At 33.0% G+C, this 14,497-nt stretch overlaps 1 protein-coding gene across 5 annotated transcripts in view; it reads left to right on the forward strand.

The window, feature by feature from the left end:
- TUSC3 (tumor suppressor candidate 3) overlaps positions 1-14,497 on the forward strand; it is a 218,223-nt gene that overhangs the window by 177,206 nt on the left and 26,520 nt on the right. For all 5 annotated transcript variants that reach the window (XR_004271998.1, XM_032288343.1, XM_032288345.1 and 2 more), the window contains exon 7: positions 7,441-7,504. Coding sequence is in view for 4 of the 5 variants with exons in the window: in XM_032288343.1 (XP_032144234.1) it covers positions 7,441-7,504 (64 nt within the window). In the remaining variant the exon portion in view is untranslated. The remainder of the gene's footprint in view (positions 1-7,440; positions 7,505-14,497) is intronic.

Here is a 14,497-nt window from a genome sequence, read left to right on the forward strand (position 1 = left end):
TGATCCTCACATAGGAAAATAAAATTCCAAGATGACTTTTTGAAGTGTGACTGGGCCAGGTAAGGATTTTATACTCTATACAGGTCAAGCAATAAGTTCAACTGAGACTTGGCTAAATAATGTCCTACAACTTCAGTTGAAAAGAGAATGGTGACTTGCTGCTAACACCTCACAGAAACAATATACTTTCAGTGGCAAGTAATCAAGATGTATCACTGTTTTCATAAAGAACTGTTTTATTTCTCTGTTGTAATCATTTTTTAGTTTAAGCCAAATATCTAATGAAGTGCTTAGGAATTTCAAGTACAAGATATGTGCAGCCTCTGGGGAAATCAAACAAGTGGCATTCTTTGTCACCTGGATGTAGATAATACCTATTTTTATCTCTTCTTTCAGGCAAATACAGAAGGACTTGGCCTGAGTATTTTATTATCTGTATCACATCTGCCATTTGGTGTAGATAGCCTAGTAAAAATAATGCTGCCTCGAAGAAGACCCCAAGGATAGGACTTGAAACATGTAACTAGTAAGAAACAGAGGACTCTCCTATTAGAATGTTAGAGTGGGATTTAAGCTTATTTTGTGCAGTGATAGTGATGACCCAAGATACTTCCTATCTTAAGAGTTCAGAAGTATCACTTTCTGGACATTAGTATTCTAAAAAAGAAACTGAAAAGAAAATAATTGTTAGTATTTTAACACACAAAGGAAACTCTGAACTGCTGTCATTACTACATTCCTACTAGCTGATAGGTTTTGAAAGGCTCTCTTACTCAGAATTACTTAGAGGTATGAACTGAATTCTGTCCCTCTAAAATTCAGATGTTGAAGCCTTGACTCTCAATGTGACTGTTTGGACATAGGGTCTTTAGGAGGCAGTTAAGGTTAAATCAGGTCATAAGAGAAGGTCCCTAATCTAATTGGACTGGTGGCCTTATAAGTAGAGGAAAGTACAGAGACACCTACCTATCCCTGTCTGCTCACAAAGAAGACATCATGTGAGCACACAATGAGAAGGTGGCTGTCTTCTGCCCAGACACCAATCCCATTGGCATCTACATCTTGGACTTTGAATCTCTTGAACTATGACAAAATAATTTCCCTTGTTTAAGCCATGCTGTCTGTGGTATTTTGCTATGGCAACCAAGCAGACTAACACACTTAGTAAAAATAAATTGATTCTATCATGCACAGAAAAGCAGATCTCCCATTTTTTGTAGACTTTGATCAGGAAAACTAGAGCCCTTCTACTGGAAAATCTTAAGTAGTCTAGATGAATTTCAGAGATAGTTAAATTCATTTAAAAACAGTAAGGCAACCCTTTTGACTTAGAAGTGTTGTCAAAGAAAATACAAGATTTTTTCCCTATGGTTTATTTCTAGGTTGACAGTAAATTATTGTATTTTCTTTTCTTTTTTTGCTATTGCAATAATTTCTGTATTATAAAGAATATTGAATCAGATGCTAAACAATTGAGAGGTTATCACTTAAAAGATTTTGTTAGATTTCGCGTGTCCATTGCCTTTGTTCTAGCAGGTAGTGAATAAAGGACTGAAACGGGCTGAAAGGATCCACCTTAATACTTTTTCATGATGTTTTCAAGGAGGGTTAAAGAAAATAGATGGAAAAAATTTGCATGTCATTTCATACTGATTGGAGTAAAACTGCATGACAAAATTGGACTGAAAGAATTCATGTAGTTAGTGAAAGATAATCAGCAGTGTTTCCTCTAGCTGTGTACAAGCTCTTGGTTTATTTTGCAATCATGTATTTTAAAATAAAAGAAGGGACCAAAAAGCGTTGTGTAGCTTTGACCTGAATTGAGACAAATCATCATTTGGGTATCTTCCAACACTGTCAGATCTTAGTTTCATTTGCCATTTACTTAATGTTGTAATTGGTCCTTTTAAAAATGTTACAGTTTAAAAATGGATCAAAATTCAAAAACGTCTTGGGATTGATTTAAGCTTTTCTATTTTTTATCTTTTTTTTTTAACTAAGGATTATATGCTGAAGCAAATAAATGCCAGCACTGCTTTAACAGTGAATAAAAGAGGAATAATTAATTTGAACCCTATGTTTTATTGTCTTCAAAATGGCTATTTTCTGGCATATTTGTATTACTGAACAACTTTTTGCACTCTTCTTACTTTAGAATTTGGTTTTGATCCAAAGCTCACTTAACTAACGTAGTCTTTGTTAGGATTAATCAAACAGGCTGGTTGTTGATATCTTTTACTCTCAAGGCTGATAATATCAGGTTGGTATAGAAGGGACTTGCATAACTTTCCAAAAACAACTTACTGGCAAGAGAATTTAACTCAGATATAGTTTACTATGACTGAATTAACAGTGGGCATAACCAGTGACATTAATTTTACTGTCTATGAGTCACATGACTTAAGACATTAAAATTTGGAATCTTGTTTGAATCTTAGATGATTAATGATGACGATGATAGATTACATTTGTTGACTTACTAGTGTGTTTCAGGCATTAGGCTATTTTACATGTATTATCAATTGACTTCTCACATTTTATTATTTCGATCAAAGAGCTTAACAATCTGAAGTTTAGAATAATTTGTTTGAGGTCTCAGTTGTGGCAAACCTAGGATAGAGAAATTACTTAAGGGAATTTGACTAAAATCCATTTTATAAACTTATAATACTACACTGTTACCTTTATGCAGTCAATTTCCAATTTGCGGATAAGGCAACTGAGGCCCAAATTACTAAATGATGAAGTAACACCTATTTTTTTTAAATTGAATGGCCATTATTAGCACTGGAAACTGACTTCTAAGTTCTGTTTGTTTTTGTTACCACAGCTACCTTCTCAAGTAACAACCTGTTGGTACACTCTAGCCATTCTTATTTTCAGAACAGCAAGTGTTTAAAAGGACTCTTTAAGGAGTATTTACTACTAGCACAATTTTAAAATAACATTGAAAAAGCAGAACATACTGACTGGTGTCATCTTCCCAAGAATTTAGGAATAACTTAAGTGGAATCAGGTTTATTTCACATGCAGATATACAGTATATTTAGCTTTGTTTCCATTTTATTTTCATTCATCCTTGATATTGCTACATAAGAGTTATAGAACTACTATATCAAACAAAATATTTTTCAAGTATGTTACTTGAAATTAAGAATATAGTATCATTCATATATATTATTTTTTCATATTATGATATGCAAACTTCATCTAATATTTCTTCTACATAAAATTGGGCTTTAAGTCACGGGTCATGGTAAATGTCTTATGAACGTATTTTTATGAACCATTCTTTTTATTTTATGTTGGTTCACATATGTTCTATGAAATACTTAGTGGGGCTGCGCGTGGTGGCTCACGCCTGTAATCCCAGTAATTTGGGAGGCCGAAGTGAGCATCACCTAAGGTGAGGAGTTTGAGATCAACCTGGCTAACAAGTGGAAACCCCATCAATACTAAGAATACAAAAATTAGCTGGATATGGTGATGCACACGTGTAATCCCAGCCACTCAGGAGGCTGAGGCAGGAGAATGGCTTGAACCTGCGAGATGGAGGTTTTAATACGCAGAGATCATGGCCACTGCTATCCAGCCTGGGCAACAAGAGTGAAAATCTGCATCAAAAAAAGAAATATTCAATGGACAAGTTAAAAAACACTTATATTAATGGCTTGTCAAAACATTTCCTGTGAAAGAATTGATTTGTATCCTTAAGACTGCACACATTTTTTTCTTGACTATTCATCTGATCCGAAAATGCAATGCTTTTATAAATACAAGTTAAATACATATTTTGGAATAAATTATCCTGAGTTGCTGATATTTCCCTCACTCATGAGAATTAGTTAAAAATCAGGAAAATAAATGAACATCATGATTTAGCTTTAAGGGAATTCATTACTCAATATTCCCTTTTTCAAAGGATTTTGAAAGTATATGCTTCTGTTACATAAAAAATTTTAAGATCAGCTTAAAATTGCAGACCTTAAGTGAATTAGGTTATTGCTTTAAGGGCCCCATAATTGAAAGCTAACTATCTAAGGTCAGTGCTTAAGATCTCTGCAATACTTATTCATTCTTATTCTTGTGCTTACTCTTAACAGCTTCTGATGTGTGCTAATAATCTCTTTGTTTCACATTAGTAGACAAAATGTCTTCATGTAGTTTGTGTATGTAAGCTCCTTGAGAACATAGATATTTTTTCCTATAACTGCTGGATTTCTGTTGCTTGAGTTGGTGCCTGATACATACTAATTGATCAATTAAAAATTGCAAACAAATTCAAGCTTATTAAATCCTGAAGGCTCTTAGAGTACCTGGTCTTGATGTGATTTTGAAGGAAAAAAAAAAAAGATGTACAAAAGTCAAATGTTAGTATACATTCGTGAATATTATCTTTTAAAATATCAGTTCAACACACTAAATTCATTTATAAAAAAGAAAGAATTCCTGAATGCTATTTGTTTAGAAGATAAAAACAGCTTCTCAGCCTTTTGTTGAACAAGATAAAGTTTGTTGAAGTGGAGACTATAAAATGATTTATGTTTGATTACTTTTGATCATTACACTATTGTGTATCATACTGTCTTATTTGATTTTTAGGAAAATATCTTGAGGAATATCCTCCTAATCCTATTTTAAAGTTAAATGAGGTTAAGTACTTTGTTTAGAATAATATAGCTAGTAGGTGGCAAGTTCAGGACTGTGTCCAAAGCCTTTCCTCTTTCCTGCCTTATATATACAAGAAATATGGTACAAGTGTTACAGATCAGTTTCATGAAATAAGTCTCTAAGGACAAAGTGTGATTTTTTTTTTTTTAACTTAGCTGTATTTTAAAAATGAAGTATGTAGGTTTCTTGTTACTGTGCCTGGAAACACAAAAGGCATTGCATGATACAGTGTTTTTCACACATTTGAGAAAGCATCGAAGGGTTCTGAGCAAGGTAATGATGGGATAGTTTTGACAGTACTTATCTGAATGACAAACCAGCTCTAGGGTAGAGGTGCGGAGAATAAAGGGAGGCTATTGCAGTAGTCTAGGCAAGAGATGATGACTGCTTGGACCAGAAATCTTTGGACCTTATTTTTTAGGTTCCTTTGCTAGTTCTTCCTGGGAATGGTGAAAAGCAGTTGAATTTGGAATGAATTTTGAAAGTAGAGCCAACAGATTTTCTAATGATTGTCTTTGTGGAGAGGGAGGGAGGGAGGAAGGAGAGAATAAAGGCGAGGAAAAGGGCGAAAGAAAATTAAGGGCAGAGACACAAAGGTAATTCCAGGATTTTTGCGTAAACAACTGGAAAAATTTCATTACCTTCTCCTGAGTTAGGGGAGAATGGGAGAGAAGCAGATTCTGGGATAGAAATGGAGGCATATCAGGAGTTTCATTTTAGCCGTTTTTAGATTTCCAATATATCAGACTAGATACAGACATGATATTAAAGCCATGAGATTGGATGAGAACACCTGGGAAGGCTGAGTAGAGGGAATAGGCCTAAGCCTGTGGAGCGCTGACATGCTCCAGAGTCTAGAAGGTAGTAAGGAAACAGCCTCCTCCATTCTGAGGGGGAAGACCTAATGAGGTAGGATCATCCTCAAGATTGGGATCCTGCAAGTCAAGTGAAGCAAACATTACAAAAAGAGAGTGGTCAGATGCAGCAGATTTTTCAGGCAGGTTAAATCCAATAAAATTGAGATATGACCATAGAATTTGGTAATGGGGAATTCCATTGATGACCTTGAGAAAAGATTGATCAGAGAGGATTCTGTTACTGAAAGCAAACAGAAAAGGTTATAAACCACTTACCTAGAAGATGTCTGATGTTATTCTCTAAATTTGTGATTCTCTTGGAGACAAACTATCTTGCAGTTGTTATGTAAATTTGGGCATATTATTCCTGTACGATTAAATTCGGATATGTTAGTTACATAATGTTGATTTTTATTACTTTAATTGTTAACATTTAATTATCTGATTGCCAAGTAAAGTTTTTACAGTTTTACTTGAGGTTCCTCCTGTGTTTTGCTAAGTTGTTTTTATATGGTGGAAAGGGCATGCATACCTATATGAACATTCCTAGGTTTCAGTCCAAACTTCACCAATTACTAGTTATACAATCTTGAACAAGTTAGTTAAATTTCTGTCTCAGTTTCCTCATTTGGAAGATGACAGGTAATAACTACTTTATGTGATTGTTAATCAACAGTGGACTGGATAAAGAAAATGTGGTACATATTCACCATGGATTACTACACAGCCATAAAAATGAAATCCTGTCCTTTGTAGCAACATGGGTGCAGCTGGAGGGCATGATGCTAAGCTGATTAATGCAGTAACAGAAAACCAAATACCCCATCTTCTCACTTGTAAGTGGGAGCTAAACATTGAGTACACATAGACAGTGAGGGGAACAGTAGACCCTGGGGCTTACTTGAGGATGAAGGGTGGGATGAAAGTGAGGATTGGAGAACTACCTGTCAGGTACTTTGCTCACACTACCTGGGTGACAAAATCATTTGTACACCAAACCTTAGCAACATGCAATTTACCCATGTAACAAATCTGCACATGTACCCTCTGAACAAGATGGAAGAAAAAAAAAGATACCTTGAGAAAACTATCTGAATTGTATGATACAGTTATGCATCATAAATGATGTAAAAGTTGAGGCACTGATTTAATAAGGTGTTAGATTTTTTTCTCCAGTATTTTGTTTATAAACAGAAAACCAAGGCAAGGACATTTATTTCAAACGATTGCATAGCAACTGATATTCATAAGAGAGATTAACAGCAGAAATAGTCATGGGAATCAATTTAGAAGCAAAATAATCTAAATGGAGATTTATGTTAGATTTTCTATAATCAGCTGGTATGAACTATATACTTAATAGGGTAAAAACAATTTTAAAAATTATGTTTTGAAAAAATTTAAATGCTGTAGTGAAATGTGTACATTTATAAAGCTGACTCCTTAGTTTAAAAACTTTGATAATGTAGAAAGTAGGGATTAGATATTTGATCATTTCTAACTTATTTTAAAGGATGAAAAATCATAAAAATGTTTTGTTCTAATTTATATGTTATGCTTTTAATTGTAGTTTTGCAATAACTCTATAGGGATCATTATATTTTATGTGTGAATGTTTGTGATAAATCCTTTAACAACTTAAATTTATTTTTGATAACTAAGTTGCCGCCTACAGTTTACAGTATCGTCAACCAACATTGCCATCTATTTGCATTTAACTAATTATTTAAAATAATTGTTAATAGGGACTTAATTAGTAGAAAGTAATAAAAATTGAAGTAGTAGAAATCTAATTAGATTTTTCCATTGTTTATCTTCATGACATAAAACTTGAAAACAATTATGTGGCTTTCTCAAATTGTAATTTTTGGTTTTTTTTTTTTTTTTTTTTTTTTTTTGTCTTTCTTAATAGAGCTACATTCATGGAAGCAGCCAGGCTCAGTTTGTGGCAGAGTCACACATTATTCTGGTACTGAGTATCCTTTTTAAAATACTGATGAATTGAAAAGGGCAAGACAAAGCTACATGTTATTAAATTGACATTTGTTCCTGGCAGTAAATATCAAGACTTTTAAAAGACATTAAATTTTAAGCTGTACTATATGACTATTTTTTACTTTTATGCTAATTATTTCCTATTACAGTATAATTTGTTGCTATTAAGTATCATTAACAGATCATAATTTACTTTTTTACTGTTGAATTTCAGAGTCTTAGTTTTACTCTACATTGATGATCTCTGACTAGATTTTTTTGTGAAAGTTATATATTTCCCCTACAGCATCTTAATGGGAAGAAAAAGTGCCTTATGGTATTAATAGCAACTTAATATTAAGGGATTATCATCATATTGGTCCCCGTAAGTAATGATATGTCAGACGGAGGAGATTTAGGGTGGTTCGACATGCGTTTTTGGAACATAACAGACTAAATCAGAATAAGTTTTGTGAATCAGATCATACAATATAATTTATGATTTGAAGTTAGAAGGATCAAGAATGTAACAGGATAAGAAAAAGGTAAGGTTCAAGCATCTAATCTGAATGTTCTTAGAATGAGATAAAATTAGTTTGGATGCGCTATTTTGGGCAAATATAGATGTTTGTGTGAGTCTTATGAAAATGTTTGAAATTTAAGTTCATAGTGGTGCTTGAACATAGTGAGTCATAAGAGTTCAAAGTATGCCTCTAGTAATCTTTATAAAATTTGATTAGTATCCTGGTTACTAAGATTCATATGCAAATGAAGGAGTCTAAACCAAATTCTCCAGTACAGTATATAACCAAAGCTGTAGACCTTTAAGTATCTTAAAATTCCTCTAGGCCAAACTTCATTTTATATACAGGAAAACTAGAGCCTATGTTAGGGAAGCCCACTTGAGCTAGAATTAGAATTCAGTTTTCTTTCTCATGGTCTATTGATTATGCAAGTACATAAGTTTTATGTACAATACTTGATTATGGTCTGTGACATATTTGATGAATGAATGTTAGTCATGGCTATTCTTTCCAATCTAGATGAAAAATACTATATTTTTAACAACATTGAAGTTTTGGATTTTATTACTTTGTTGTGTCATAACAGTGCTTTTTAAAAAATCTGCCAGCAAAGACAACTTCGGTTTATTTAGGCATCCTGTTTTATTTGCTTACTGTGTTTTAAGCACTGCATCAAGTGGTGGTGTATACAGATTACTGTATGGTAGGGAAAAGGGATGGGAAATGTTTAAAGCACTTGGAATTCTCGAGAAGCTCAAAGACTTCCTGTTTTGTAAAATCAGGATTAGCAATACTAACCACATGACATTTCTTTTTGAAGAAAATGAGATAGCACACATTAAGCATCCAGTAATCACAAAAGGCTAGTTGGTTTATTCCTCTCTGTATTTCCCTTCTTTCTTCTTCAGGAGTTTGGTGGCCACAGGTAACATGCATAAATACATATATATTGGATGATTCCTTAGTGATACGGTTTGGCTCTGTGTCCCCACCCAAATCTTACCTCGAATTGTAATAATCCCCACGTGTCATGGGAGAGACCTAGTGGGGGTAATTGAATTATGGGTGTGGGTTCTTCCTATGCTGTTCTCATGATAGTAAGTCTCACGAGATCTGATGGTATTATAAAAGGGCATTCCTCTGCACATGCTCTCTCTTGCCTGCTGCCCTGTAAATTGTGCCTTTTGCCTTCTGCCATGATTATGAGGCCTCCCCAGCCATGTGGAACTGTGAGTCCATTAAACCTTTTTTTCCTTATAAATTACCCAGGGTCATGTATGTCTTTATTATTAGCAGTCTGAGAACTAATACACCTAGTTTTTGACAAAGGTGTAGATGACCATGAAAAAAAATCTCCTAATGAAATTTATCAGAATTCTAAAACTTGAAGTGTTAACATTGAAAAGACTTAATTTTTCTAAAGTTAATTTTTTAAACACATTAAATTGTAAAACTTAAAATAGAAAGGCAGTGTTTTTCAAAGTTTCATGAAAATGAAGGAAATGAAGTTGAAAAGAAAAAGATTATAAATCTCATTTATATAGCAGGACAACTAAAAAATACCTTTCTGAAACTCATTGAATAACATTGACTGTCTTCTTCCATTTCTCAACATTTTTATTTCTTCTACCCTTGATTACACATACTTGGATACATACATGAGATTGGGCATATCTGCAGCCCATTTCTTGCTTACATTTATTTAGTTGCCTGTATGCTTTGTGATTTCAAAATTAAGAAACTACTGTGAGAAGTACTTCCCTTGCTCTAGGTTGTCTCATAGATTGGAATTGGAAACACCTGTATTTGAGTAAACATTCTCAAATTTTGTTATATTTTTCCACAAATCAGTTTTTGCCCTCCAGCTTTAATATGGTAAAAGATTAATGCTTTCTGCATATGAGAGGGGTCTTTGGTGAGAAAATGAAGTATTTGTGAATGTTTATAGGCATATCTACTCCGTATTAACAAGAGTAAAGTTGTATTTACTCTCAACTTATTAAAGATATTCAGGAAGCAAAATATGTTAACATTAAAGCAAATGGATAGAAACCTAAAGCATTTGTTAAGATAAGTTTTTAACTCTTGGTTTTTTTCCTAACTTGTTTCAATCCCTGGTGTAGCATTATACTTTTAGCAGTATACTTTATCTAAAGTGATGAGTTTATTGAAACACATCAGGAATACCGAGCATAAGGATGAAAAGCTGTGTTGAGATCATCATTTTATTGTATGGCAGGAATTCTCCAAGGTTTCATTGACATCAAGCCGAGATTTAGGATTCAAAGAAATTTTACAAGAAGTATGATTTTTTTCATATAGATCTTAGCAGTGATACATAAAAGAATTAAAAATTCCTATTCTTTTTATGCCAGTAGTCATTATTTGTTGCTTGTTTCTCCTGTGTTTTTATTTTAGACATATCTGTTACAAAGAAAGAGAAAAATTCTTTTAAAATGGTGGACTCATTAATATTATCAGTAGAACTTTAAAAGAAGTCCAGGCAGAGAGGTTCATGCCTGTATCCCAGCACTTTGGCAAGCTGAGGCAAGAGGATCACTTGAACCCAGGAGTTTGAGACGAGCCTGGGCAACAGTAGGGAGAACCCTGTCTCTACAAAAAATTTTAAAAGTAGCCAGATGTGAATGATGGCATACACCTCTGGTTCTAGCTACTTGGGAGGCTGACGCAGGAGGATCACTTGACCCTGGGAGGTCAAGGCTACAGTGAGCTGTGATTGATCACACACTACACCCCAATCTGGGCAACAGAGTGAGTGAGACACTCTCAAAAAAAAAAAAAAAAATTGAAGTTATTTTTCCATAATTTCTGATTCTAGTTTCATTTAACAGGCTACTACTACTTTGTGAACAGTCCACATTTTCTTTGTAATTTTTGTGTGTATTTTTTTCTTTATGCAAAAAATTACAAATACCAGATGATTACTTGTATCTGTAGGGAGAACATTTCTATCTTTTGGATGTCGCATCCTAATTTAGTAATTTAGATTGTTAGATGCAGTTGCTATATACAAAGTTTTGTTGGAAAAAAACCTAAGAGAAAACAGGTGGACTCATTTTGTATCATGGGTTATAGATTTTTATTTACTAAGAATAAAATTGTCTCCTTATCAGTACTGTTACATTTTTGGTACCTTATTTAAGAAAAAAAAGAATAACCCTTAATAGTCTTTGAGAGAAAACTATATGAAACAGTAAGAAATAATATTTTAATACAGAATATATGTGAACCATCCAACAATAACCTACATAGGGCTTTATATTCTTGCATGTTTAAAATTTTACTTTTATTTCATTTAGTTTTCCTTTTTTAATGTTTTGAACACCTAATGCAAATGTGAACGAGGTATTTGCTGTTTACAGAAAGGTAGGATGACAGAAAAATACTTACAATACAGTGAGACCAATATATGCAAAGGAAATAGCAAGAGAGGAGCTAACTCCCTATCTAGAGAAGTGGAACTGACTTTTCAGATGGATTTTGAAGTCTAAAAAGGAGTTTCAGAGACAGAGAAATGAGTGAGGAGGTTATGTCAGTAGAAGATACAACAGATACACAATCATAAAATGAGAGATAGTACTCTTTACTGCAGGAAGACAGGAAATTCATTAAGGCTGGAATACAAATTGTGAGAAGACTGGTGAAAGTTTGGTTAGGCTGGATAATGAAAACCTTCCTAAGAAATTTGAATTTTACGTACAGGTAGTAGATGCAGTACAGTTGATATGTTAGTTTTACATATTTGGCATTGGGTAACTTATGGATTCTTTCTGAAGTGTTTTGAGATTCAGCCCCTAATGTCTTCCTGATAAATTTGTCTGTGGAAAGGGAAGTAGTGGCATGTGTATCTCATGACTGTTTAGGCAACAGAAAGCCAATGGAGGTTTTCTCCAGGAACAATATTAAGGATAGGATAGAGAAGAGAGAGCAAAGGAAGCAGGAGTCACTGGCAATGGTTCATTCTCTAGGATGAACCTAAGTCAGGTAATGGATGAGTGATTCAGCTGCTATTTGAGAGGAAGAAGACTCAAAATCGATGATAAATATCACAAGTAAGGTTCAAGAACAGGAATCAGAGATGATTCAGAAGTTCTCTTGTGGGTTGTGGGATAGAAATATGGAGGAAAACAAGGTTTGGAGAGGAATGTTTAGCTTAAAAAAGTTTCTACGATTGATTAGACCTCATAATTGGTTGATGAGAAAGGGATTAGTTTGCTTAAATTGCTTAAGATCATAAAGCCAATCAGTTGAAGAGTCAAGAGCTTGAAACTATTAACCCATTGTTTTTCTACTTAGTAATGTTTTCCCAATAAATCAAAATCTCTGTGGTGAATAGCCAGTAATATTCTCACCAAATTATATATTGTGTATATTTGTTATATAAATCTGAAAAGGTCATTTTAATAAAGATATAGTGGATATGTTGATAATTCTTTAGTTATTCTATCATATATTTGTACAGAACACCACATCCACTATCAGTATAAAAACAAACATGTGAGAGATTCATAAATATAAATACACACATACATGCAGGGTTATGTGCTATTTGCTTAGGTACTAAAGTCACCAAACCTGACAATATGTCTGATGGCGCAGCATTTACAGTCTAAAGGGAGAGGAAGACACACAACAAATTATTGTGTAAATAATTGTCCAGTTACAATTATGTTCTTAAAAAGGTTTTCAAATGTCCAAAATTCAGTAAGACTCAGGCTCGAGGCACATGGATCTGAACTGGAATATCATCACATGCAAATATCCACTTTTTGAAACTATAATTGGAAGAATTAGTATATATATGAATAATATGTATTTGAAATAATATATGAAATTATGTTTAAACTGTTTATGTAATTTCCCAGAGTAGAAAATTTGAACTGTAGTGATCAAATGATAAAATCAAGGTAAGATATGTTTTTGATTATAGAATGTTTCTAAAATTCTAAACCTCATATATGATTTTAAAGGGATAACCTGAAATCTGCTTTTCTTACTAAATACACTTATAAGTATGGCACAATAAAACAGACATGTAATTACAAGTAGTGATTTTTTTTAAATAAAGCACCCTCCATTATACATTTAGAGAAATGTTTGCAGAAAAATATAATTTTACTATCCTAACTAATTGCCTTTTTTTCTACCAGTAGGTAGTTCATGAGGGCAGAATAAATGCCATTTAAAAATTTATTTAAAACTTCAACCAGATCAAATTCGTTTCCTTTGGTAATAGAGCAGTGTTTCCACTGAATTCACCAAGATATGATCCCTGGGTGCCAGTGGATACAGAACACGGAAGTTCTAGAATGAGATTTACTATCAACTATAATCTCTGACATTGCACTGTCTCTTAATTCTCCACGTTTTTTTAGTTAGGGAATCTCAAGAAAATGACATGAAATAAATATTAGTTGGAAGTAAAATTATTTGTATAAAAGTAAAGGTTATATTAGCACTTTAAAAATTTTTTTAAATAAAGATCATATTGCTTTTTCTATGAGCAAAACTTTTTTCTCATTTATTGTGAAAATATGATTTTATTCTGCATTTGTTTCTAGTCTGTTATAGAGAGCAAACATTTATTTTAATGTGTTATATCCAAGGAGAAACATACAATAGAAAAAAATTAATAATGGATGCAAGATGAAAAGTTTAGATTTAGATTCATTTAAGTCTTCTATAACATGCTAACATTTTTTTCAACATCTGTTTATCTTAAAATTGAAAACATCTTGATTTTATTCCTAGGAGCAAAGGTAAACTTATCATGTGCACTTGAGAAGGGATTATAATGTAATATAAATATATTTGTTACTATTTCCGTAGAATGCTTAGTGCCTCTGGGTATTTTATGTAAATTACACAAATAGCAGCTTTTATATGTGGGATCATGTCAGTATTTTGACTTTCTAAGCAGTAGGAAAATGATCAACAGGATCAGCAAAGAAACTGGAGCATGCAAAGTAGCTGAAATATATATTGCTATGATATTAATAAAAATGTGCAAAGTAACACATAAACTAGGTCAAAGTATGTGTGTAGGATAGGATAAAGGATAGAGGTCCATCTGTTTTTTTCTTTTAATGTTGGGACACTTCAATAAGGCACAGCTAGATGGCTACACCCATCAATTTAATGACCAAAAAGAATCTTTTTAGTCAGAAGTAGATCTTCTTAGATTTGTAGGGTCTTTCATTAATCATTCATTCAGCCTTCCACCTAATGAAAGAAATGCCACATAAGAACACTGAGAGATGATCATCTAGTGTCTTCCTCTGTATAAAAATTAAGATTTTTATGTTACAAATGTGATTTTCCTCAAATAAGTATTATATAGTCCTTTTTCAGTCAAAAATGTTTTATTTAATACAATGAAATTTAAGCTAAATGATTCTCAACTCTTAAAGGTCTTTAGTTTAAAAAAAAATCTATCTTTAAATAATAGGG

The sequence above is a fragment of the Sapajus apella genome, unplaced genomic scaffold (assembly GCF_009761245.1).
Source record: "Sapajus apella isolate SASKATOON/1434 unplaced genomic scaffold, GSC_monkey_1.0 scaffold21, whole genome shotgun sequence".
In the NCBI taxonomy this organism is placed as follows: Eukaryota; Metazoa; Chordata; class Mammalia; order Primates; family Cebidae; genus Sapajus; species Sapajus apella.